The following is a 24236-nucleotide window of genomic DNA, read 5'->3' as shown; positions in this document are numbered from 1 at the left end:
ATTTTAACAAGACCCCTAGATTATTTTTTAACATTAAAGTTTGAGAAGCACTGATATAGATAGTGGCAGCACAGCCAACAAGATCCTGGGTAAGTTGAAGAATCTATGTAACTATACAACACTCCAACAGTGAACTATTAAGAAATACTACCTCATTATTATGTAGAGTGTTATCTCAGAAAGGTAATAATAGTTTAATATCAGAAAATCTGACAATGGATGACCACATACATGGAGAAAAAGAGAAAAATCACAATGACTGTCTCAAAACACGAAAAAAAGGTATTTGTAAAGTTTAAAACCTGCGTATTATTTGAAAAACTAAGAAAACTAGGAATAGAAAAGCAGTCTGCTATAGACTGAATGTTTGTGTCCCTCCCAAAATTCATATGTTGAAACCTAATCCCCAGCGATGGTATTTGGAAGTGGGGCTTTTGGGCTGTGCCCTCATGAATGGGATTAATGCTTTTATAAAAGAGACGCCAGAGAGATCCCTCTCCCCTTTCACCATGTGAGATTACAGTGAAAAGAGAGCTGTCTATGAAACAGGAAGTAGGCCCTCGCTAGTCACGGAATATACCAGCACCTTGAGAAAAAAATTTCTGTTGTTTATAAGCCACTCAGTCTATGGTGTTCTGTTATAGCAGCCAGGAATAGACTAAGATACACTCTAACTTAATGAAGATTCTGTACCAAAAAACCCATGATCAGGCTAGCCAGTTAGCTCAGTTGGTTAGAGCACAGATCCTGGCACCTGCCAGCCACAAAACAACAACAACAACAACAACAAAAAGCCCACCCCACAATCATCATTATACTTAACCAAGAAACCCTAGTGAACTTATTTGCATGTTAGTAACAGACTAAGCATATCCTTTATCACAGTTACTGTTCAACACAGTGTTGGAGGCCTTGGTCCACAATTAGATGAGATAACTAAGAGTTAAATGGATTAGAAGGAAAGAGTCAAAACTGTTATTTTCAGACGTAAAATAAGTTTTCTACACAGTTAACCTACGGAATCAACAAACTATTAGAATTAGTGAAGCAAAATTGCTGAATACAACACTAACACAAAAATCAATAATTTTTATAATTTTTAAAAACGACATTTCATAATAGTAATGCAAGCCATATAAGTATCATAGCCTCCCCGAAATGTACAAATCTTATGAATAACTAGTTTTGGTTTTTTTTCTTATAAAATATTTCAGGTCTACAGACAAGTGCTCTAAGTAACCTAATTAATAACTGTATGCCCACCATCCAACCGTATCAAACCTTATCTTTTAACAAATATGGTTTAGTTTTCCCCTAGGAAATAAAATATTTTGAGTACAATTGCATCCCTCCATATATCCCTTTTCCAGTCACATTCCCTCCTATCTTCACTAACCAGAGGTCAGTGCTATGCTATGGCCGACTGAAGTGTTTAACATTCCCTCGTTTGTTTTTATGGTATTACCATATATATAAGTTCCCATAAATAATACCAGTTTGGGGGGGCATGTTTTCAAACTTTTTAAAATGGAGATATAGATTTTTAGTCTTGCTTTTTTTGGTTGTACATCAATGTGTTTTTGAAATTTACCTATGCAGAGCTGGCCGGTTAGCTCAGTTGGTTAGAGCATGGTGTTACAACATGAAGATCAAGGGTTCTGATCCCCATACCAGCCAGCCATCCAAAAAAAAAAAAAAAAAAAAAACCAAAACAGGATATGCATTATGCATGTTACTAGATATTGCCAAATTGTTATGTAAAGAAAATTTCAATGTCTCATATTCAAGTTTCAAAATTAAAGGACATGAAACTAGGTCTAAACAGCCAGAGAGATAACATGTTCATGGACAAGATGACAATGTCAAAATTCTCCAAGCTAATTTCCTCTAACCCTCCCCAAATTTAATAAAATTTCAGTCCATGTCAATGTAATTTTAGTTGAAAGACCAACAGTATTTTTAAAACAGAACCTGACAAATTGATTCTAAATTTGCAAGGAAGCATAAAGGTCTGCGAATAGCTGAGATAAATTTGAAAAAGAAACAAAGGGAGAGTAGCTCCATTAGACACTGAGGTATACTACAAATTGTAGCAATAAAAAATAAGATGTACTGGTTCAGGAAAAGACAATAAAACAGAACAGAAAGCTCAGAAACAACTCCGCTGTTCATGGGAAATTGGTATATTAGAGGTGGCACCACGAATCAGTGGGAACAGATGGATTGTTTAAGTAGATGGAGTTGGAAAAATGGCTTACTATTGGGGAAAAATAAGGTCGGTTGTCTTCTTCACACTAGATGAAGACATTAATGTGGACAATAAATTTATATAACTAGTGGGAGCACACACGTATTTATGATCTCGTGGTGGTGAAAAAGACCTTAAAAACATAAAATACAAAGTGAAAAATTCAAGAAATTTATTACCAAAATTCAAACTTTGTTTCTAATGAATAATACCATAGTCAATGTTAATAAATGGGTGATATTTTCAAGTCTAAAATGATCTACAGATTAATATCTAGAATATGCAAGAAATTCCTGGAAGTCAATGAAAGACAGGAGACTGAAAAGTAGGCAAAAGTCATAAATAGAAAATTCCAGAAGCGATTCTAACCTCACAGGTAGTCAGAAAAAGGCAAAAATAAAACAATAGTGAGATATCACTTTATAGTCATCAGGTTTTCAGAAAGTAGCAAGTTTGCTGGTACCTATTGTTAGTATGTATGGGGAAGCAGGATCTCCATGCCCCTCTGGTGGAAGTGTAAACAGAGCTAGCCATTCTGGGGAGCAATTTAGTGGTGCTTAAGGAAATTAATTGTGCAAATACAAGTCATCCGTTCCTGGGATTTATCTTAGGTTCTTAAGCAAGTTCATAAGGGAAAGGTACGAGGCTGTTCATCACCATGTTGCTTGTTGTCATTGGCACATGGAGGTCACCTATATGTTCTTCACCAAAAGAAGATATAATAAATGTGGCAGGTGAGTGCCATAGAATACCATTCAGCAATTAGAAGCCATAAACTAGATGTGCATACAGCCATATGACTAAATCATATGGTACTGGGTTAAAAAAAAAAAAAAAACCAAAAAAACAGAACTAGTGCAGTACTATTTGTATATTCGGGGATCCCTATGTACCCAAGGACATATGAAAAACATTAGAGAGAAGCTGCCTATGGAGGAGAGGTGAATGGGAATGAGAATTGGAGATAAAGGAGAAAATACAAATAAAACAAGAAGACCTTGTATGGGCTGGTGATGATGCTGCTCCAAGAACTGAGGAATATGATTAAGGAAAATAAAAAGGAAAGAACTGAAAATGAGAAGGAAAATAAAGGACATGAGTAAAGCCAGTGAGCCTACTCGTGGACAGGAGAATGGGCCCCACATACAGAGCAAAGCAAAGCAAGTGGACTAGAGAAAAAGTGTATCAGCCTCAGCTCTAGTTCAATATCCAGCCCACTGTAATCACCATTCTTGAGCTCCAGAGAGATTTCCTTATAGATCCTACCTGGGTGCTTACAATAACCTCTCTGGTTCTGTGAGGCACCTCGATGTAACTGCTGCTCATAATCCAGCAGCCTGGCAGTTCTTTTGTGGGGTCTCTTTTTGCCTCCTGCCCAGTAGTGGACAGAATTCAACACTCTTACGTTCCCCGGAAATCAGGGGCTCTTACAAAAGCATTGGAGCAGTGTAGCTTGTGCTAACGATCCTGTAGGGGAGAAAGGGAACAGTTTTACATCACAAACACTGGAACCCAGATAAACTCTCCAGACAAGCCACCAAGTGGATTTTTTTCCCTTTTCCTCCAGGCAGCTCTCAGTCCTCCTCCGCTGGGGTTTTGGCCACTCCCAAACTTTCCCCTTAGGCAATTTAATTTGGGTACAGTGCTCCAAATATGCCATATTCACACACCTAAATTATGTGGACCGCCCTAAAATTAGAAGTACTAGAGATCTAAAAATACAGTGTAACTCGTTTTTCTATTTCATACTCAACCAAGAATACCCTGCCTATCAAACACTAGTTCAATGCATAGCAAATGAAACAAAGCCCCGTTGGGATTTATCTGTTGGGAAAGTCTCTGCCTGATGGAAAGGTCATTGAGTGAAGGGACTGAGCACCAGGGCCTGAAGCACCAGCTGTGAAAGTTGTTAGACAAGTTCATTCAACTGTGTGCCAGTTTCTCAACCACAAAATGAGAAAAGTGAAATAAGTCCTATGTATTTCATAGGTTTGTTATAAGGTTCAAATGAAGATGTGTATTTTCAAAAAAAAAAAAAAAAAACTTTACAGCACTCTGTGATGTTTGACAAGTGTTACAATGATCATGTGTTGCATATAGTTTTTGGAAGTTTATAGTTTTGCATATAGTTTTGGTTGAAAGAGTAATCATGGCTTAATCTCATTTGTGTTAAAAAAAAAAAAAAGCTATATATACTTGTATTCAAAACTGACGGGGTACACAAAAAGTTGATACCAGTGATCAACTACAGGGAGTGGCAAGGGGAAGTGTAAAGTGGGTGAAGAGAGAGGTTTTTCACCTATACACTTTGAAAATGATTGAGTTTTTTTCAGCCATGAGCATATACTACTTTTATAACAAACACTAGGCAATACTATTACTACTAGGTTGGACTACCAAGCCATTTGGTTTTTCTGGATCAGACACAGACAGGTGGTTCTGCTCACTGCACTAGGGGACGGAAGAAACCAAGTAGTCTGGTTTCTATTATATCAGAGACCTTATTATATCAAGAGGTCTTTGATATAAAAGAAACAGTTAAATTAGGAGTAATTATTCACATCACAATGATTCATGTTACAATTTTGTAATAAAATTTACATATGGTAAAAGCACTTACAGTGCCTCTCAAAACACCTGACCCACACGTCAGGAGCAGGGCTCATGCAATAACAAAGGTACTCTTGTACACAGTATCGTCTTACACCAGAGGGAAACTGGATTAGGGAAGAGGGCAGAATTCTTCAGGGGTTGGGAATGTGAGTGTTCAACGTGAGAGAAGAAATAACTAGAACCACAACAGGTAGGTATGGGGGGAACTATCACCATTACAAGGATTTATACCTTGCTTTGTAAAGTTATTTTAACCTGTGGTTTGTTTCCGTGTCCAGATGATAACTTTAGTAATAATTAATATTTGAGAAGTTAATTAAACCTGAACAAAAGCATCATTTTATTAGACAACGTGGTCTGGTGATTGTCCCACTGTCATCAGGGAAGTCCTGAGTCAAAGAAGGAACAGGATTGTTCCTTGGTCACAGAGGGATCAGAAGCCATCCTCTCTGAGACCCCCCACTCCCACCTACCTAAGCCCTAAATTGTCACAGCAGACAGATTCCACTGGATTTAAGCTTTTCCTTCAGCCTCATCAGCACTAATTAAACACACATGAAATACAGAAGTCTGTGGGTTGCATGCTTTATTAGGACATTTTCCACAAGTCTAGAGAAAGGACTGAAGGGAGTCAAAAAGGAAGGGGCCTTGCCCACTCAGGGCTAATGAGAGGCCCTAAACCCCATGAAGGTGAAGGCCTCTACAGGTGTGTGTCAAAAAAACAAACAGTGACTGTATAAATCAGTGCAAGCCCAGGAAATCGTGGTTTTTCCCTGTGATAATTATTTTGAAGCTTTACATTTTTTATTTTAGATTTTCTTTCAAAAGCATGCTGGCTCGCAGCTTTGCTGATGTCCGAGGCACAGCCTAGCCTGCCTCTGGTTCTCCACCAGCAGGTGCAGAGAAGGCCGGAGCGTCACCGGGAGGATCCGGACATCGGGGAGCTGAAGGGCACGAGGTAACTAAAGTGAACACAACCACCGTTCAGGATTCTGAGCTCTTCTGTCCTCCTGCCTCACTTGGGCACACTGAGTCGCCCAAGGCCACGCGGCTGGCCAGGAGCAGATCTGGATCCCCAGGCACCGCTCTCTCCACTACACCGCCCTTCGCGTGCTCCACCTCAGCCTTTCAAAGTAAGGCAGGAACCTTTTTTCCAGACGGCAAAGAAAGGGAAGACTTTGCCAGAGAAAGAGGCGGTGAAGGTGAAGATGGGAGCCTGCGTCTCGGTGTTGAGGAGGGTCACGCGCCCGGCCTCGTAGTCCAAGGCGATGCCCACGCCGCGCGGGATCTCGCTCAGTGGCAGGTCAGTGCCCGGGGAGGTGCTGGCCCAGCACTGCTGGTGCGACATGATCACAGCCCAGACGCCCTCCTCGGCGCTCAGGCCCATGTCGCCCTTCCTCCCCACCCCCTCAGCGGCCACCCCCACCGTGCAGCCGCCGCCGTCGCCCAGCTGCACCTCCACCTGCCAGCGGTGGCGCCCCGAGGAGAAGCCCGGGGAGCCCAGCACCGCCGGGAGACCGTCGAAGCGCAGGGGACCGTCGGGCAGGTGCTCCTTCTGCCGGGTGTACCTCACCGACTTCCTGTCTTCGGAGAGGACCAGGCTCCGGCTGGCGGTCTGGGGGTCCAGAGTGATGACCACTAGAAGGAGGAGAGCGGGACATCAACGGAGCTGGCGGCAACCAAAAATGCCCCTGCAGAGGGTAATGATGTGAGTGGGAGGCAGAAAGAACACAGGCCTTGAGCAGCCTGCCATAGGCCCGCTTCTCTGAACCTCAGTTTCCCCTTCTGTTCCATGAGGACAGATGATGACAGCTCTTCTACCTGACCGGCAGGTGGTATTGTGAGGATTTTTTGAAAATTTTCCAACATTTGTTCAAGTCAATAAAGAGTCTAGCACATTTCGGGGCAAAAACCAAGGGCTTGATAAATTTTTTGAATGAATAATATCTGTCCAAGTAGCTAACATAAATTGAACACTTACTATGAGCCAGGTATTATACACTCTTTGCATGTATCAATGCATTTAATCCTCACAGCTATTAATGGGGCAGGTGCTATTATTTTTTTCTATTTAAAGATGAAGAAACTGTGGGACAAAGAGGCTTAATAACTTTCTCAGTGTTTTATAGCTAGCAAGAACTAAAACAGAGAACCTAAGCAATCAGGATCCAGAATTCACCCATTTGGTTGTTCTGTTTGCTGCCATGGATTGAATGCATCAATGAAAAAAAAAAAATGGCTCCTGAAACCCCCAGCTGTTTACCTGAATCTGTTTCCAGATGATGCACCAAGTTTTCTGAGGAAGCAGAGATAGAAAGAAAGATCTGTGACTTATTATTTTTTACAGGCTGTCGCAAGGGCAGGGTGTCCTGGGAAAAATGTCAGGATAGGGATGGAAGAAGTCTCAGCTTCTGCTGTAGTCTAATGGGAGAGATGTGGTCCTTGTCTTCCCAGACTCAGTCCAGCACCTGTCCTTGGGCAGCAAAGGAGATTCTCTAGGGAATGGCTCCCTGAGTACACTGAGATCACTAAGGGAAGGCTTTGAGGAGGGAAGACATCTTGAGCCTGGTTTTGAAGGCGGGGGAAGATGGAGATGGGTGGTAGGCAAGTGGGCAACTAATGGGAATAGGGAAAGCTGTGGCCCCTACCCCTTTACCTGAGAACGTCCTCATCATCTCTGGGAGGGTGAGTATTTTCCTGTGGAGACTGCGGATCTTCTTGACAAGGTCAGGAGAAATGGCCTCTGGACTCACAAAAGTCTTCATTTCACACCTGCAGACAAGTTGGTAACAAGTTCGGTCCAAATTCCAAAACTAATGTTTGGGTGATGCAGACTAAGTGAGGCTAAAATCAGACTAAAGAATGGTCTTGGTCTCTGTGGTGAATAATTAGATTGAATATCATTTCTTTACCTTTGCTGGAAATATATAGTTACTAAAGCAATAGTTATTTTAGTTAAACCTAAGAGGAACTAATGGTAACCTCCCCTCAAGAATTGGAGGTTGGCTCTGAGGAGAATGTTGGGTCCATGGTGGCTGAGGCAGAAATCATTACCTCTATTTGTCTCTAGAGGGCAATAGGGTACCATTTGAAAAACAGCCTTAAATTTTCTAATTTGTGTGCTGATCTTTATAAGAGGAAAAGGGCTAGGAGAGAAGAAAAATGATGAAAGAAAATATATATTGCAGTGAAAAATCCCCTGGTTCTGGTCCCATCCTAGTCCTCTTTAGTCACCAGCTGTGTGATGTGACCGTGAGCTAGCACTTTACCATCTGGGTCTCAGCTTCTTCATCAGACTGGAGGATCTCCAAGGCCCTTCTAGATCTAAATCTCTAACACTCTTTGAAAAGTATGTTTGGAGACACTTCCTCATTTATGGACACCTGGGTTTATCCTCTCCTACACATGAATGGGCACAAAGCACATGACAAGTGTGCCCTAGTCCTTATGGCTCTTTTCATCTCAGCGCAGACTGCTAATGCAGACAGCAGAGAGGAAAGGAAAGGGACTTGCATTTATGTACAATGTCTCCCAGCTCCTGGTGGCTGTCCTTTTATAGTAGCATTTTAAAATTCCAAAGGAAACAGAAGAAGTTGAGTGAGAAAAAGGAATGAAAGAACAGGCTGGGCTTCTCAGGTTCCATGCTTACCATAGTCTATAGCAAATATTTCCCCTTTGAATTACATCTCCTTTTTTTTTTCTTTCTTTTTTTTTTTTTTTTTTTGTCTTTTTCGTGACCGGCACTCAGCCAGTGAGTGCATCGGCCATTCCTATACAGGATCCGAACCCGCGGCGGGAGCGTCGCTGCGCTCCCAGTGCTGTACTCTCCCGAGTGCGCCACGGGCTCAGCCCTGAATTACATTTTAAATGGTATTAGATACTGACTCAAGGACTAATAATTTCATGTATTAAATAGATGTTCTTGGATCCACCTGAAAACATGATTATTATTTATAACTTCACTTCTACAAAAAAAAAAAAAAATGTGTCAACAATACCAACCAATCAGTTTATAAATGAACCTTTAGAACACAAACCTTTCGTGAGTCTGGATTGTTTGTGTGTAAGGAATGAGACAGAGTGTCTGTCAGAATCTTCTGCTTTTCTGAGTAGCCATCCATGAGGGGAGTGGGTGGCAGTGAGTGCCTCTCCCCCTTGGTCTCAATATCAAGTATAAAGGAGGTGGGATGGGGAACGGGCCCTACCTGCTGTGGTTGACTCTGACATCCTACAAAAGAAAGACAAGAACATGCATTTAGATTCTACCCGTCCTTCCTGTCAGGGATTCCATACATAATTTCTTCCTTAAAATATCAGCTAAAACTTTCCTCCTCCAGAGAGATGTATCTATTTATTACCTACTCATTAGACTGTTCTTTTACATCATGCCTCCTTACTAATTTGGGACTCTGTAATCCGTTCATTTGTGCTGGCTTTTGTGTCTCAGCCTTATCCTGGGGGTGGGTTTTGCTTCCAAGAAGAGGTGATGGGCCAGCCCGTGGGTCACTTGGGAGAGTGTGGTGCTGATAACACCCAGGCCAGGGGTTCAGATCCCATAGCTCACTGGGATAGCGTGGTGCTGACAACGCCAAGTCAAGGGTTAAGATCCTCCTACCAGTCATCTTAAAAAAAAAAAAAGAGGTGATGGAGGCCTTGAGGTATCAGCCAGACCTGATGTGAAACAGGATTACATAATGTTCTTTTTGCCAGGGACAATGCTAATCATTTTACATGGATTGTTTCTTATGATTTTTGCAATTACTCTATGAGGGAGGTGCTTTTATTATCCCTATATTTAGAGAGATTAAGAGACTCACCCAAGTCACAAAATTGGAAGAGCCGATACTCAAACATAAGACCGGCCCTTAACATGACCACAGTGTATGACTTGGGTAAGTCACCCAGGCTCTCTGGGTCTACATCCCCATAACCTCTCTGGGCCAGAGGAACCAGATAACTATCAGTCCCTCCCATTAGAAATAATCTCCACTTTCCTTTCCTGCCTCTCTCCAGCATCTTGCAGCCCACAGCATGGCACCCTCTTCCTATGGAATCCCTCTCTTCTCCTATGAGGTGGTGGGGTGTCTCTCACTTGTAGAAGCTCACTTGCTGACTGTTTACACTTCTCCTCCAGCTCCTTGACCTGGGCTCCAAGCCGAGTGACCTCCTCAGACACCTTTGTGTGGTAGTCATCCCTCTCCTTCCGGATCTCCTGCTCCAGCTCCCTCAGCCCGTCCAGCAGGAGACACCGCTGTTCCCCCAGCTCCTGCTGCAGCCTCTCAAAAGCTGCTTCTACCTGTTGCTTCTTGCTTTCAATCTGAGTCTGCAAGAGATAGAAAGACAGATGTGCTTAGGGAGGGGCTCAGAGAGCACAGTTCCAGGAGGATCATCTATGAACTTACTGTTGATTAAGAGGGATGAAGAGTAACTAATTCCAAGATTTATTCCTCCAAATAATACTATGATAGAAGTAGATAGGTCTCAGAATGAACTTGCCAGTGATAAGGGCTGTGCTATTGTCTTAGCCAGAGATTCACATAATACTGTATTATGCCCTCAGAGCCATGCTGAACTTTTAAAAAATTCTTCCACATCTACTGTACCATCTTAATCCTACCATGCATTCTTAGAGTTAAGTGGAGATGATTATAGTCATTTACTAGAGAGCAATTGAGGCAAAAGAAAGCTCTGATTAGAGTCAACAAAACTTAGTGAAAGAGTATATGATGTTGATCTTAGCCATTGAGGTCGCCCTGTATAGGGCATACTTTGATGTAAGTTAAGGAATGCTGGAGAGATCTTCCTGTCCCAACACTGTCTCCATGATCAAGTTACAGGAAACTCCCACATTGATAACTTTGTAGCATGGAAAAAGAGGTGGGAGAGAGATATCGCCACATCATTAGCCTACTGTCCTCAGGGTCAGCCTTGTGGTCAAGACCAGGATACAGACACTAAAATACACCTACTGACTTCAAGCTTCCCACTTGAAGGTGGTATTTTCAGGCAGACAGACTGGGACAGCAAGAGTAATGGACTGAGGGTCAAGAGACCCAGGTTCTAGTCATTTCATCATGAACTTGGGCTTTGCCATGTGGCCTTGGGAGCACTACTTTTCTGGAACTCAGTTTTCTGCTCTATAAAAAATGGTGGGCAAGATAGGTCTTGGATTAAAAGATGTGAGAGCCACTTCCAGCTCTGACATTCTGAGATCCCAAATGTTCTTGTGCAGTGGCAGGAAGGTGAATGAAAACAGTTTGCCAGTTCTTTCCAGCCAGGCCACAGATACCAGACAACAGGCTTCCCCGGAGTCTTTAAGAAAAGCCCCAAAGGAGAAGGTGGCCAATGCCATAGACTTTACCAAAAGCACTTGGAGCTTCTGGTCTTCCCTACACTTTATGTCCTCAATCTCATCTCTCTCCATTCTCAGAGCTTCCAGCCGACTCTTGAGACGATCCTGTAGGGAGAAGAATGGGCAGAATGAGATGGCTGAGTTTGTAATTCAACTCACAAATATTCACTGTCTCCACAGCCCAGGCACACCATTGAGTGTGAAAAAGGCCCAGTCTTTGCCCCCAAAGAGATGACCATTGAAGGCAGGAGTCAGTCACATGTGATTAAAATTTGGATAGACAAATGCAAGAGCTCAGATGTGCACACAGTGAGATGGGAATGCAGAGGAGGACAGTTCTGCCTGTAGGGATAAGGAAAAGTTTAGAAAGCAGAAAACATTTGCAGTGGTCCTTGAAAAATAAGTTTCCAGTTGCATAGAGAGGGAGAGAAACTTAATGCCCCTGAACTGTATACTCAAAAATGGTTAAAATGGTAAAAGAGAGAGAAAGAAAGCAGGAATGGGGGGCATTCTAGGAGGAAGGAACTATATGCAAAAAGTATTCGAAGCAAGAAAGAATAAGACAGCTCAGTAAACAGCAGGTACAGGTCAGTCTAGTGCCTTGAGGAGGAGGATGAGGGATGAGACTGGACAGGACAGCAGGTTCCAGGCTGCAAAGGGCTTGAATGCCTTTCTAAAGACATTGGATTTTGGGGGGGCACTGAGGATCCATGGAAGGATTTTGAGCAGGGGAGTGACATGAAAGGCTTTGTGTTTTAGAAGGATCTGCCTCCCAGCAGATTGGAGGGTAACTGGAAGGGGTGAGAATAGAGACAGAGGATGTGTTGGAGACTATGTGAAGTCTGGGTGAGAGATGGGAGAGCCTGGCTGTGAGGATAAGGCAGAATTAAAGATTCAAGTGATGTTTCTAAGGAAACCACTTCCAAACCTAGAAACTGGATGACAAGAGAGACCTGAAAGGCAGACAGGAATGGATAATGTCCCCAAGACCAGATGGGAAATCCTCCTAATGCTGGGCTACGGCCACCCTTCTATTTCTCAAAAAGAAGAGCTGCACTTGCAGGTTGCACCTCCCTGCTGCTCTCTTCCTGTGAGCCCCAGCAGTCAGGGCCTTGTAAATCCTATGTCCAGTCTGGAGATACCCAGGAGACCAAGTTCGTGCCGTCCATACCCGCAGGAGATCACACTCTGCACTGGGGCTCTCTTTCCACAGTGAGTGAAACTGTAGCTATAGTTCTTTGTGCTCTGTCACCCTGGGGCTCCTCTGAGGGGTGGAGGTGAAGTTCCCCCACAGAGCCATGTCCCCTCCTTCAGTGTGGGAGTGTCCCCAGTGTCGCTACAGCCTTGGGATTCCTTGATGTGAAAGCCATGGCCCTTCATCCAGATCCCCGCCCCATTCCCTTCCCCCGTGACAGGACATCAGGCCCGAGGCAAAGCCATACTTCTTACCCGGTAGGGTTGAATGGCCTCATCGAGGAACCCCACAGTGTGGGTCTGGTGAATGGGACCCTCTCGGCAGAACACACAGAGGAACTCAGCATCGTTCTCGCAGAAGAAGTAGATCTTTTCGCCATGCTCCTCACAGTAAGTCTCCCCCAGAGGGCCCAGGGGCACAGGGGCCATGAAAGTCTCTGTCTGCTCCTCCTCCTTGCAGAGCGGGCATAGCAGGACCCTGCCCGAGGGCTGGGACCCCATCTGGGAGGGTGGGGAGAGGCAGAGCCAGCAGAAGGTGTGTCCACAGGGGGAAGTCACTGCATCCTCCAGTCACTGCATCCTCCAGTGCAGGCAGGACAGGCAGGCCCCTTGTGGAGAACCTGCATGGAGGGGTTTGAGGGCATCGCAGTGCCTTCCCCAGCCCATCCACTCAGGCCTCTGCTTCGGTCCCCACAAATTCCTTTTCCCTGAAATCGATTCACTTAAATGAATCATGGAGGGAAAGGACTATGAGGCCAAGAGAGAGGACGGCAGGAACGTCAACACAGGGAAGCCACCTGGCTCCGCCTCTTGCACTCCCCAGAGCCCTCGGCCACCACCCATCAGCTGAGCAGGTCCAAACTCCAGGGCATCTCGAATAACCCAGCATTTCCCAGTGGCGGCCAAGTGAGCCTTCCTCCACTTCTTCGGCTCCTCTGGTTCCTGGTGTGGGAAGCAGGGCATGCCATGAGGTCATGGGGAGATGGGATTTCCTGGAATCCCTTGACCACAGTGGGGTAGGGAGAGTTGTGGAGAAGACGACGCTTCCTGCCAGATTGAACATGTGGGAGCCATAAACTTCTGGCTTTGAGGCGTGCCTGTAGCGTCAAAGTCCAGGCTGGAGTGGGAGGTGAATGACCTCTGGAGGCCCTGAGGGGACCCTGTTCAGATGCTGCAGGTGTGAGCATTGTTGGTGGCCCCTCCTCCACTCTCCGTTCCTCCCCTCCCCTTATCTGCCCACTCTGGCCTTTCCTATAGTCCTAAATCCCCACCACCCAGCACCACTCTCCCCTCTGGAGTTTGGGTAACACTGGACTTCACTTCTATTATTTTTTACTGTATGTAGGAGAAGGCAAGAAACCATAATGCAAATGATTTATGTTGATAAATCATTAGAAAACTCAATTATTTGAAAAGATGAAGAGGTTCAACCACATTTATCTAGAGCTTAGTATTTTCATATTACATCCAACTCTAACAACAACCCTTTGGGGCAGATATCATTACTTGTACCTTCATTTTACAAAGGAAATGTAAACTGAAAGGTAAAGTCAGAGAGCTAAGAAGCCCCAAGGCTGGGGACAACCCAGGTCTCTCGGCTTCACGCCCTATGCTCCTCCTGCACTCCATCCAAGACAAAGACCGAGCGGCCATGCGTTTTCATCTGCTCACCTGCATCTGCAGATAAAACCTCGCCTCCTTCCATCCTCCACTGAATGATCAGCCCAACACCCTCCTGTCTGTCGCTCCCTTTTTACTCCAACTACTTTGTCTATCACCTCCCCTTACTACCCTATCTGTCCCTTTTCCCCAGAGAGTGCAACCCTGGAGCTACAATGTCCAGTGAGTGAGCCACCAGCCACATGTGGCTACTGAGCACTGAAATGTGGCCAGTCCAAACTGAGATGTGCTGTCTGTGTAAAATACACGCCGGGTTTCGAAGACTTCACCCAAATAAAAAGAAACGTAAAATATCTCATTAATAACTTTTTATACTGATTACATGTTGAAGTGGTAATATTTTGGAAACATAGGGCTAAATAAAATATAGTTAAAATTAATTTCCCCTGTTTCTTTTTACTCATTTTTATGGCTATTAGAAAATTTTAAATTGCATCTGCAGCTCCCATTGTATTTTTATTAGAGAGCATTGCTTGGAAGACGCATAGATCTGACTGCAGATTATGCTCACTCATCTTTCTACTCGTGTACCGTGCGCAAGCTAAACAAGCCAAGCCTCGGCCTCCTCATTAAAATGGAGATACTAATAGCACCAACATTATAGAGGAGACAGGAGAAACAAATAAGATCATACCTTTCAATTGCTTTTTATCAGTGTAAGGCGTATAGTCATCATAAGCAAACACTGACCATTACTATTTTGTTCTCCGCCCTCACACAGGGTATATTCCAACCTCTTTTGAAGGTGATGCCTGTTGGGGCATCACTGCTGAAATTGCCTGTGCCATGTACACCAGCACAAGGACCTTATCTGAGTCCCCACACTCCTCTGCCTGCTGCTGGCAAGCCCTGGCTGGCTGATACCTCCAATCTCCCCGGAGACAGCTGGTCATATTGCAGGGAGGATGGGGTGGCATCACCACTCTGTGACCCAGTCTCCCTACTGCCCTCACAAGAAGAACAATCTCTTTCAACAGTGCATGGTTGATTCACCACCACTTGCTTCTACCGTGAGTGTCTCTGGATGGACAGAGAGAAACAGTGAACCCCAGGCCTTGGGCACTGGTCAGAGAGTAACCGAGGTCATCTCTGGAAAGCTGTGAGCCGCTCCTCCTCCCCCTCATCTGCTGTGGCAGGTGTATGTCTGTTCCTTTGAGAGATCAGGATGACAAAACCCCAGCCGCCAGAGATGCAAGTGGGTGCCTTGTCCATCTGTGTGTGATGACACGGGTGTCAGTGCATGTTTAAGATGTGCCTGTGTCTGACCATGCGTACATGTGGTGTGTGTCCTCCCTGCTCTCCCAGCCCTTCCCCCTCAGCCACGCAGAGAGGGTGACTTTGTGGAGGCCACAGGCCCAGCAGCACCAGCATGGCCTCAGCCACTTCCGTGACCAGCCTGGCAGATGAGGTCAACTGCCCCATCTGCCAAGGCACCCTAAGGGAGCCAGTCACCATCGACTGTGGCCACAACTTCTGCCGGGGCTGCCTCACCCGCTACTGCGAGATCCCAGGCCCAGACCCTGAGGAGTCCCCCACCTGTCCACTCTGCAAAGAGCCTTTCCAGCCCGGGAGCTTCCGGCCCAACTGGCAGCTGGCCAACGTGGTGGAGAACATCGCGCGCCTCCAGCTGGCGTCCACGCTGGGCTCAGAAGAGAAGGACATCTGCCGGGAGCACGGGGAGAAGATCTACTTCTTCTGCGAGGACGACGAGACGCAGTTGTGTGTGGTGTGCCGCGAGGCTGGGGAGCACAGGGCCCACACCGTGCGCTTCCTGGAGGATGCAGCAGGTCCCTACAGGGTAGGAAAGGGGTCTGGGTCATCCCAGAGTGGGTCTGGAAATGGGCTGGACGAAGAGAATCAGAGCAGAGTTGTGGATTCCTAGGGCTACTCTGAAGCTAGATTCTTTCTCCCTCCCAACAGTCTCAGGCACGGAAAATCATGTGTGTATGTTTTATGGTTTTGAGTATGCTCTATGTTGTTTACTTCTGGCCAACAGATAATAGGAGCTCAACATATGCCTGTTGAATGATTGAGGGACCAAAACGTGAGTGTGTGTGTCTGTGCAGTGTATTGGTCAGTGCGTCTCAGGTCTGTATTCGAGGGTATGAACAAACGGCGGGTATATGTAGTAATGCTTATGTATTTACAAGTGTGTGCGATGTGTTTGGGTGGGGGTCTGAGCATGCATGGATTTGAGTGTGTTAAGTGTAACTGATTGAGTGCTCATATTTGTGAATAAATTAGTGTTCACGTATGTGCAGGTTGGGTTCATATATGAAGTACATAATGTTATCTGTCATTAAATGAGTGTGGGCTGGTTTTAGTTGTTTATGTACTGTGTTTTACTACAAGTGGATGTCTGTGTGTGTGGATATCTTAATTTGTTAATTATCATTTGACGGTGACAGTTCTGTATGTATTTTTGAATGTACGTATGTAAACATTCGTGAATGTATAACTGTTCCTAACTCCATTCAAGAGGAAATAATTTTTGAACCAATTCATCGATTACTTTTGCATTATCCAAGTTTCTCCTCCTGTGTAGAATCACAGATAATTGATTCTAATAGCATATCAAGCTAAGGATAGATCCCAGGCACCTGGGAAAAGAAATTAGGAAGAAATGAGGACATTTAACTTAAAGATAGGCTAAAGTGGTAAAACGAGCTATACCCTGTGATGGCACATGGATAGGGGGAAAGCCCTGATCAAAATTCTTGGAGCACAAAGCAAGAGGAGCAAGACCCACAGAGTGTGCTGTTGGGGTGCTGAGGGCTCAGCATTGCCAGTTAAGGGAGAGACCCCTTCCTGGGGTTATTGCCCACCTGGAGGCAGAGGCCTGGATCAGATGAATCCCCTTAACAAATCATTTTTCCATATTAAATATTTTATGCTCCTTCTCTTCAGGAACAAATACAGAAGTGTCTCAAGTGCCTAAGAAAAGAAAGAGAGGAGATCCAAGAAGTCCAGTCAAGAGAAAATAAAAGGATACAAGTCCTCCTGGTAGGTCATCACCCCTTCCCAAGGTCCCTCTCCTTCCTCGCAGTCCAGTGTCACCCTAACACTAAGGCGGCATAGCACATGGGGCTTTGAAGTCATTCTGAGTTTGAAACCTGACTGACACTAACTAAATGACCTCAAGCAACTCTGTAACTTTAGTTTACTTATCTGTAAAATGGTGATTAAAGCTCTCTCTGCTCTCTCTGCTTCGATTTTTTTAAAAAAATGGTGATTAAACACTGTCACTACCTCATGGAATTGCTTTAAGGATGAAGTGAGATTGTGCCTGTAAAGGGGCTCAGTGCTGTGTGCACAGCGTGTGCTTCACGGAGGCAGAGGTAGAGTGTCCCCACCACTTCCTCCTACGGCTCTTCTGAGCTCTGCTTTTTTTGGAAGCTCCAGCAGGTGGTGCTGAGGCCATGCTGGGCAGTCTAGCTCCCAGAAGTGGGATGGCAGGTGGAAGGGAAACCATGCTGCAATTCTAAATCTGTCTGGGGACCATAAAAGTGAGGTAGGGGGCAGTTCTGATTTTACCACCAAACCTTGGAGGACATCGGTCTGGGCCAGGGCCAGGAGGGAGATGGGAATGAAGTAAGGAAAAAGAAGAAAAAGGAAGAGGGAGAGGGGAGAGGAAACTGTCCTCTGGGCTCTCCTCCTGCCCCCTCAGACTCAAGTGGCCACCAAGAGACAACAAGTGATTTCTGAGTTTGCACATCTGAGCCAGTTCCTGGAGGAACAGCAGAGCATTCTCTTGGCACAATTGGAGAGGCTGGATGGGGACATCTTGAAGCAACGGGAGGAGTTTGATCTCCTGGTCGCCGGGGAGATCTGCCGGTTTAGTGCTTTGATAGAAGAACTGGAGGAGAAGAACAAGAGGCCAGCAAGTGCGCTCCTGACGGTGAGGCCTGAACCCGCCCCGTGTCCCCCTGTGCTCTCCTGGGATCTTTGCGTCTGTCCCGTGTCTAACCCATGTCTCCAGCACTCACACAGCTCTGTATCCCAGCTGGGAGATGGGTCACAGGACCAGGAGACCTGAATTCTAGTCCATGCTTCCCCAAGAGTTCCCTGGTCACTTTGCCCTCTGGTTTCAGTCTCGCCATCCCACCATCCGTGGAATAGGGAAGATACTTTCCTTAACTGTCCCGCTGAGCTTTTGTGAGGACACAACAGTAAAATGGAAGTGGAAGCAACACTGAAAACTATCCAGTGCTATGCAAACAAATGTCAGGTGCTCTTTCCAGTGCAAACTGTTTGCTAGAACCTAATGTCACCTTCTTCCGGTCAGGAAGTTCTTGGTGCATTCTACTTCCTGGCACTGGAGGAGAGATATTGGGGTCCCAACGAGGCATCAGAAAGGCAGCTGATTTAGGGGCATGCACTCCAGACTGAGAAATAGGAAACCTTGGTATGGGACTTTCCTTTGCCTCTGGCTAGATGGGGCAGGTCACTTCACCATCTGGGTCTATAAAATAAAGGGATTGGGCTCTGATACCAAAAGCCTGGTAAAGCTTAACACTCTGTGACTCTGTGGATCTGTTGTCCTTTTTCTGTCCAGAGCTAGGAATATGGTATTTTACCTTTCTGAGTCATAAGAAAAGTGCGAGGGAAAAGCTGGAATCTGAATCCCTGCTCTCTCTCTCTGTCTCCTAGGATATCAGAAGCACTCTAATAAGGTAAGCAATATAGTTTCTCTCTCCTCTTTCCTGCATAAATATGCATACATGCAACACATGCCTAGTTACTGCCATACAAATATACAACATTCTCACATTAAAGACATAAATTCCCATGTAAATTTCCCATGTCCCCAATTGCATTCTCATGTACAGCCCTAGACACACACTGACCAGTAGCATTGCCCCAGTGTGGGCAGTGGAGTCCATCCTAGAGGAAGTATGTCTACCTGTGGGAACTGGCACCTCCATGCCTGATTAGAAGATGACTGGCTGAGTTTAGAGGCATCTTTAAGGAGGATAATTTGCAGACTCCGTAATTTCTGTGCCTCTAGATGTGAAACCAGAAAGTGCCGGAAACCAGAGGCTGTGTCCCCTGAGCTGGGCCAGAGTATTCGGGACTTCCCCCAGCAGGCCCTCCCACTACAGAGGGAGATGAAGATGTTTCTGGGTAAGAGGACTCCAGGTTTCCATGGAGCACAAGTAGGCATGAAGCCCAGGTTTAGGAATGGCCACTGTGCTCCACTGCCCAAGGTCGTGTGCCTTTTGGCAAGGATTATTTCCTTCTGGTTCCTCGATTTCCTTATTTGCAGATTTTGATAAAATCTGTCTATCAGGATGATGTGACAATGAAGTAAGAAAACAGTGAAGATTTCTGGGAAAAATTTTGAAAAATAATTAAACAAATCTGATCGGTTGGCATTTAAGCAATATAAAAGATAATGATTAACAACATCTGCCATTCTCAATAATAAAAAAATCCACAGCCGCATTTGCAATATGTGATAAGTTTTTGATGATGGGCATTGTTAATCAATAGCCAGCTACAGTATTTATCTCTATCCTGTGGTAGCTGACTCTGCCCTCCCTCCCTCTCGTTTTCCTTCTGTTGTCTGGCTCTCAGAGTTGAACTGTTGCTGTAGGGACTGCACCACCTCCCTTTTCCAGAAGTGGTGGTAGGAAAGGACGAGGAGGGTTTGAAATGAGAGTCAGGAATGGAATGTGGCTCTTTGCCAACCCCACTGATCCCCTGGCTAACCACTAACCGTGACATGAATGAGGCCACCTCTTTCTAAATGACCCACCCACAAAAGTGTCACCCTAGAAGTTTCCCTGTAAGTCGACTTCCTGTAAGTACTCCCAGTGGCCTGGCAGTGAAGGAAATTTTACCCTAATCAAAGACTGACCTTTGACTATCCTGAAAATTCTTTCCAAGCAGAACAAGAAATAAAGGAACACACTTATATATTCATTAAGCAGATGTTTCTTGAGCATTGACTATGTCCTGGGCTCTGTGGATACAGAGGTGAGCGAGGCCGACTCAGAACTAGGGCTGGGGTCTCAAAGTGGGGCTCCTGGTGAGCAGCAGCAGCATCCCCTGGAACTTGTTAGAAATGCAAATTTTCATGCCCGCCAGGAGCACCCAAATCTAAAACAGGTATGTTTTAGCTAGTGATTCTGGTGCAAGCTCAAGCTTAGAACCACTGGCCTAGAGGATTCCAGCTTCCTTTTTTCTCTTTGTCCCTTCTCTCTTCTGGGTCTCAATTTTCTCATCACTAATGTTCTGTGGTTTTGTGAGACTAATGAAATCTCATCCTGTTTTATTTCCTCTTTACAGAAAGACTCTGCTTTGAGTTGGATTATGAACCAGGTAAGCAGCCTACATCAGGAACAGAGACAGCGAGGAGCCCCTGAAAAGGAGAGACAATTTTGCAGAGTTCTGCACTGGACACTACAAATAATCATATGCATATATATACACATACATATATATACACATATGTGTATGCATATCACATGTACGTATGTGCATGTATACATACATGTCTAAATGTCACTTCCTTTTTAAGGCTCTCGGGAGAATTGTGGAGAAGACAGGCACACACACACCACATATATGACATGAAGCTCACTTCTGGGCCGGCCCATGGCTCACTTGGGAGAGTGCGGTGCTGATAACACCAAGGCCGCGGGTTCGGATCCTATATAGGGATGGCCAGTTTGCTCACTGGCTGAGCGTGGTGCTGACAACACCAAGTCAAGGGTTAAGATCCCCTTACCGGTCATCCTTTTAAAAAAAAAAAAAAAAAAAAAATGAAGCTCACTTCTGATCTGCACATGTTGAGCAGATATAGGAAGATTAAGTCAGAATGGGATAAGTTCTATCAGAGAAGTCTTCCCGGATGAGAGATAGTTTTTTCATTGTGTTTGTTGCCCAGGCTGGAGTGCAATGGCTATTCACAGGAGCAATACCACTATTGGTCAGCATGGGAGTTTTGATCTGCTCCATTTCTGACCTGGGTTGGTTCACCCCTCCTTAGGAAACCTGGTGGTCCCCTGCTCCCGAGAGGTCACCATATTGATGCCGAACTTAGTGCAGACACCTGATCGGCATAGGGCACTACAGCCCAGAACTCCTGGGCTCAAGGGATCCCCCAGCCTCAGCCTCTCCAGTAGCTAGGACTACAGGCATGCAGCATGGCACCACACTGGCTAGGGCCAATTTGATGTGGGTTTAGAATTACATTTTTACAATTTTTAGGAACCCCTACTCCCTCCGAGATGTGATTTCATAGATGACTTTTAGAAGGAGGGCAGCCTGTGGGTGGGAGAGGAATGAACAGAGTGGACCCCTTCAAGGCCGCTCTTCCCAGTCTATCAGCCAAATACCCTGGGGAGTCATGGAGTTGCTGGAAGGAGCTCTCTAACCCATGGACGTATCTAAATTTATGGGTATTAGTTTATGGACACTGAAAGTAACATTATGCAGGGGTCTGTAGAAGTTTTTGGTGTTAAGAAGTGGTCCTCAGACTTTGATGGTTTTGGAATTACTGAGGCAGAATGGATAACCCATGGGTGAGCCAGGGAGACTGCAGGGATCAAAGACTGTGTAAATGAGTCACATGAGCCCTGGGAGGAAAGCAGGGGAGGAATCATGAAGTTCATTCGGAGGGGAGATATGTCTCTGCCCTGAGACAGAGGCATGAGGAGGGGAGGGTGAGATGTGTTAGTGAGCAGACACGCACGGCTTTGGAAGCCAAACCAAAGCTTCCAGTTTGCAGTGAGCCAACCAGTTCACAGTGAGTGGGACAGCTTTCCAGAGGACTGCACTGAATCAAACGAGAGCTGTCACGTCCTCTGGGTCAGGTTTCTCAGGTGTTAACATGTGCCTGCATCACCTGGGCATCTTGCCCAGGTGCAGATCGTGGGAGACTGCATTTCTCACAAGTTTGCAGGTGATGCCCATGCTGCTGGCCCACATAGGCATTATGCGTGCTATTGGTTATAACACTAAAAGATGGGTGCCAAGGGGAGTTTCTAGGCTTTCCTTGAAGGTAAAAGCATGTCTGCTGATATCTGTGTCCTTTTTTGTTTTCCCCACAGCTCATATCTCTCTAGACCACCAGACTTCCCACCCCAAGCTCCTCTTGTCTGAGGACCACCGGCGGGCTCGGTTCTCCTACAAATGGCAGAACTCACCAGACAGCTCCCAGCGTTTTGACCGGGCCACCTGTGTCCTGGCCCATCGGGGCTTCACAGGGGGGAGACACACATGGGTGGTGGATGTAGACTTGGCCCACGGGGGCAGCTGCACCCTGGGTGTGGTGAGTGAGGACGTGCAGCGGAAGGGGGAGCTTCGGCTGCGGCCGGAGGAGGGGGTGTGGGCAGTGAGGCTGGCGTGGGGCTTTGTCTCGGCTCTGGGCTCCTTCCCCACACGGCTGGCCCTGGAGGAGCATCCCCGGCAGGTGCGGGTGTCTCTCGACTACGAGGTTGGCTGGGTGACCTTTGCCAATGCTGTCACTCATGAGCCCATTTACACGTTCACTGCCTCCTTCACTCGGAAGGTCTTTCCCTTCTTTGGGCTGTGGGGCCGAGGGTCCAGTTTCTCCCTGAGCTCCTGAGAGGGTGCAGTTACCCCCCTCTATGTACAGGACTCAAATCAAGTACCATGTGCACTTGACCTCTGTCTGGGTCACATGGAATACTTGGAATAGACATGAGTGCTTTAGATGATGTGATAGGTCAGTAAGGGACAAGGTGGGATGACCTTTGACCTACTGATCAAGCCCTTTCCCCAATGCCCAGTGTATGGTCAGGGTACCTGGGGACCCAGGCTGCTGCCAGCTCTCTTCACCACCATCTGTACCAGGTGCAGAAGTAGCTGTGTAGAGGAAAGACTACTGGATTTGGAGCCAGAAGACCTGGGTTCTAGACCCAGCCTTGTATGATTTTAAGCAAGGCACCTCACCTCTCTTCATCTCATTTTCTTTCAAAAATATTAGAGTTCATTTACTCATATCCTCAAGAAACATGTATTGTGTGCTAACTATGAACCAGACAGTGTGGTAGCCACTGGTGATTTGAAAATAAAAAGAATAAAACCAAACTGCGGGAGTTCACTACCACAAGACCACCCTTACAAGAAATCCTCAAGGGAGTACTGGGTTTGGTTCCTGAAAAATAACTACCACTGCCATAAAAACCTAAGAAAAATCTAAACCCGCTAGTACAATAAAAATGGCATTCGTGAAGAGAAAACAAGCTAACAAAAACACTATCTACAACCTAAGGAACCAACAAACAAAGAAACCAAACAGTAAATCAGAAAGCAAGGAACAAAAGACACCTAAGACAACCAAACAACCAATAAAATGCTAGGAATAAATCAACACCTTTCAATAACAACTCTTAATGTTAAAGGCTTAAATTCCCCAATTAAAAGACACAGACTGGCTGACTGGATCAAAAAGCAGGACCCAACTATATGCTGCCTACAAGAGACCCACCTCACCCATAAAGATTCACACAGACTAAGAGTGAAAGGATGGAAAAAGATTTACCATGCAAACAGAAAAGAAAAACGAGCTGGAGTGGCTATTCTTATATCTGACAAAATAGACTTTAAACTAAAAACCATAAAAAGAGACAATGAGGGACACTACTTAATGATAAAAGGACTGATCCATCAAGAAGACATAACAATCATAAATATGTACGCACCCAATGTTGGAGCAGCCAGATTTATAAAACAAACTCTATTAGACCTAAAGAAGGAAATAGACACTAATACCATAATAGCAGGGGACCTGAACACTCCACTGTCAATATTAGACAGATCATCTAGGCAAAGAATCAGTAGAGAAACACAAGATCTAAACAAGACTCTAGACCAATTGGAATTGGCAGATATCTACAGAACATTCCACCCAACAACCTCAGAATATTCATTCTTCTCATCAGCACATGGATCATTCTCCAGGATAGATCACATATTAGGTCACAAATCAAGTCTCAATAAATTCAAAAAAATTGGAATTATCCCATGTATCTTCTCAGACCACAATGGATTAAAACTAGAAATTAATAACAAACAAAACTCTGGAAACTATACAAACACATGGAAATTAAACAGCATTCTACTTAATGACATATGGGTCCAAGAAGAAATCAAGCAGGAAATCAAAAAGTTTATTGA

General features: G+C 45.3%; 2 protein-coding genes across 2 annotated transcripts; one reads left to right on the top strand and one right to left on the bottom strand.

The window, feature by feature from the left end:
- Positions 1 to 5981: 5981 nt before the first annotated feature.
- Positions 5982 to 13051, bottom strand: TRIM15 (tripartite motif containing 15). The gene is given in 8 exon segments (XM_063098131.1): positions 5982 to 6499; positions 7125 to 7157; positions 7518 to 7633; positions 9067 to 9089; positions 9954 to 10184; positions 11223 to 11318; positions 12663 to 12983; positions 12986 to 13051. Coding segments are annotated over 8 exon segments (1404 nt in total).
- Positions 13052 to 15456: 2405 nt separating this feature from the next.
- TRIM10 (tripartite motif containing 10) lies at positions 15457 to 22662 on the top strand. Its single transcript, XM_063097993.1, has 7 exons — positions 15457 to 15885; positions 16995 to 17090; positions 17755 to 17985; positions 18738 to 18760; positions 19096 to 19211; positions 20379 to 20411; positions 22145 to 22662. The coding sequence occupies exons 1-7, from the start codon at positions 15457 to 15459 to the stop codon at positions 22660 to 22662; spliced, it is 1446 nt and encodes a 481-aa protein (XP_062954063.1).
- Positions 22663 to 24236: the final 1574 nt, after the last annotated feature.

Source organism: Cynocephalus volans, chromosome 5, assembly GCF_027409185.1.
Source record: "Cynocephalus volans isolate mCynVol1 chromosome 5, mCynVol1.pri, whole genome shotgun sequence".
In the NCBI taxonomy this organism is placed as follows: Eukaryota; Metazoa; Chordata; class Mammalia; order Dermoptera; family Cynocephalidae; genus Cynocephalus; species Cynocephalus volans.
The sequence above is the reverse complement of the archived record's forward strand: the minus strand, read 5'-3'. Positions and strand labels throughout refer to the sequence as shown.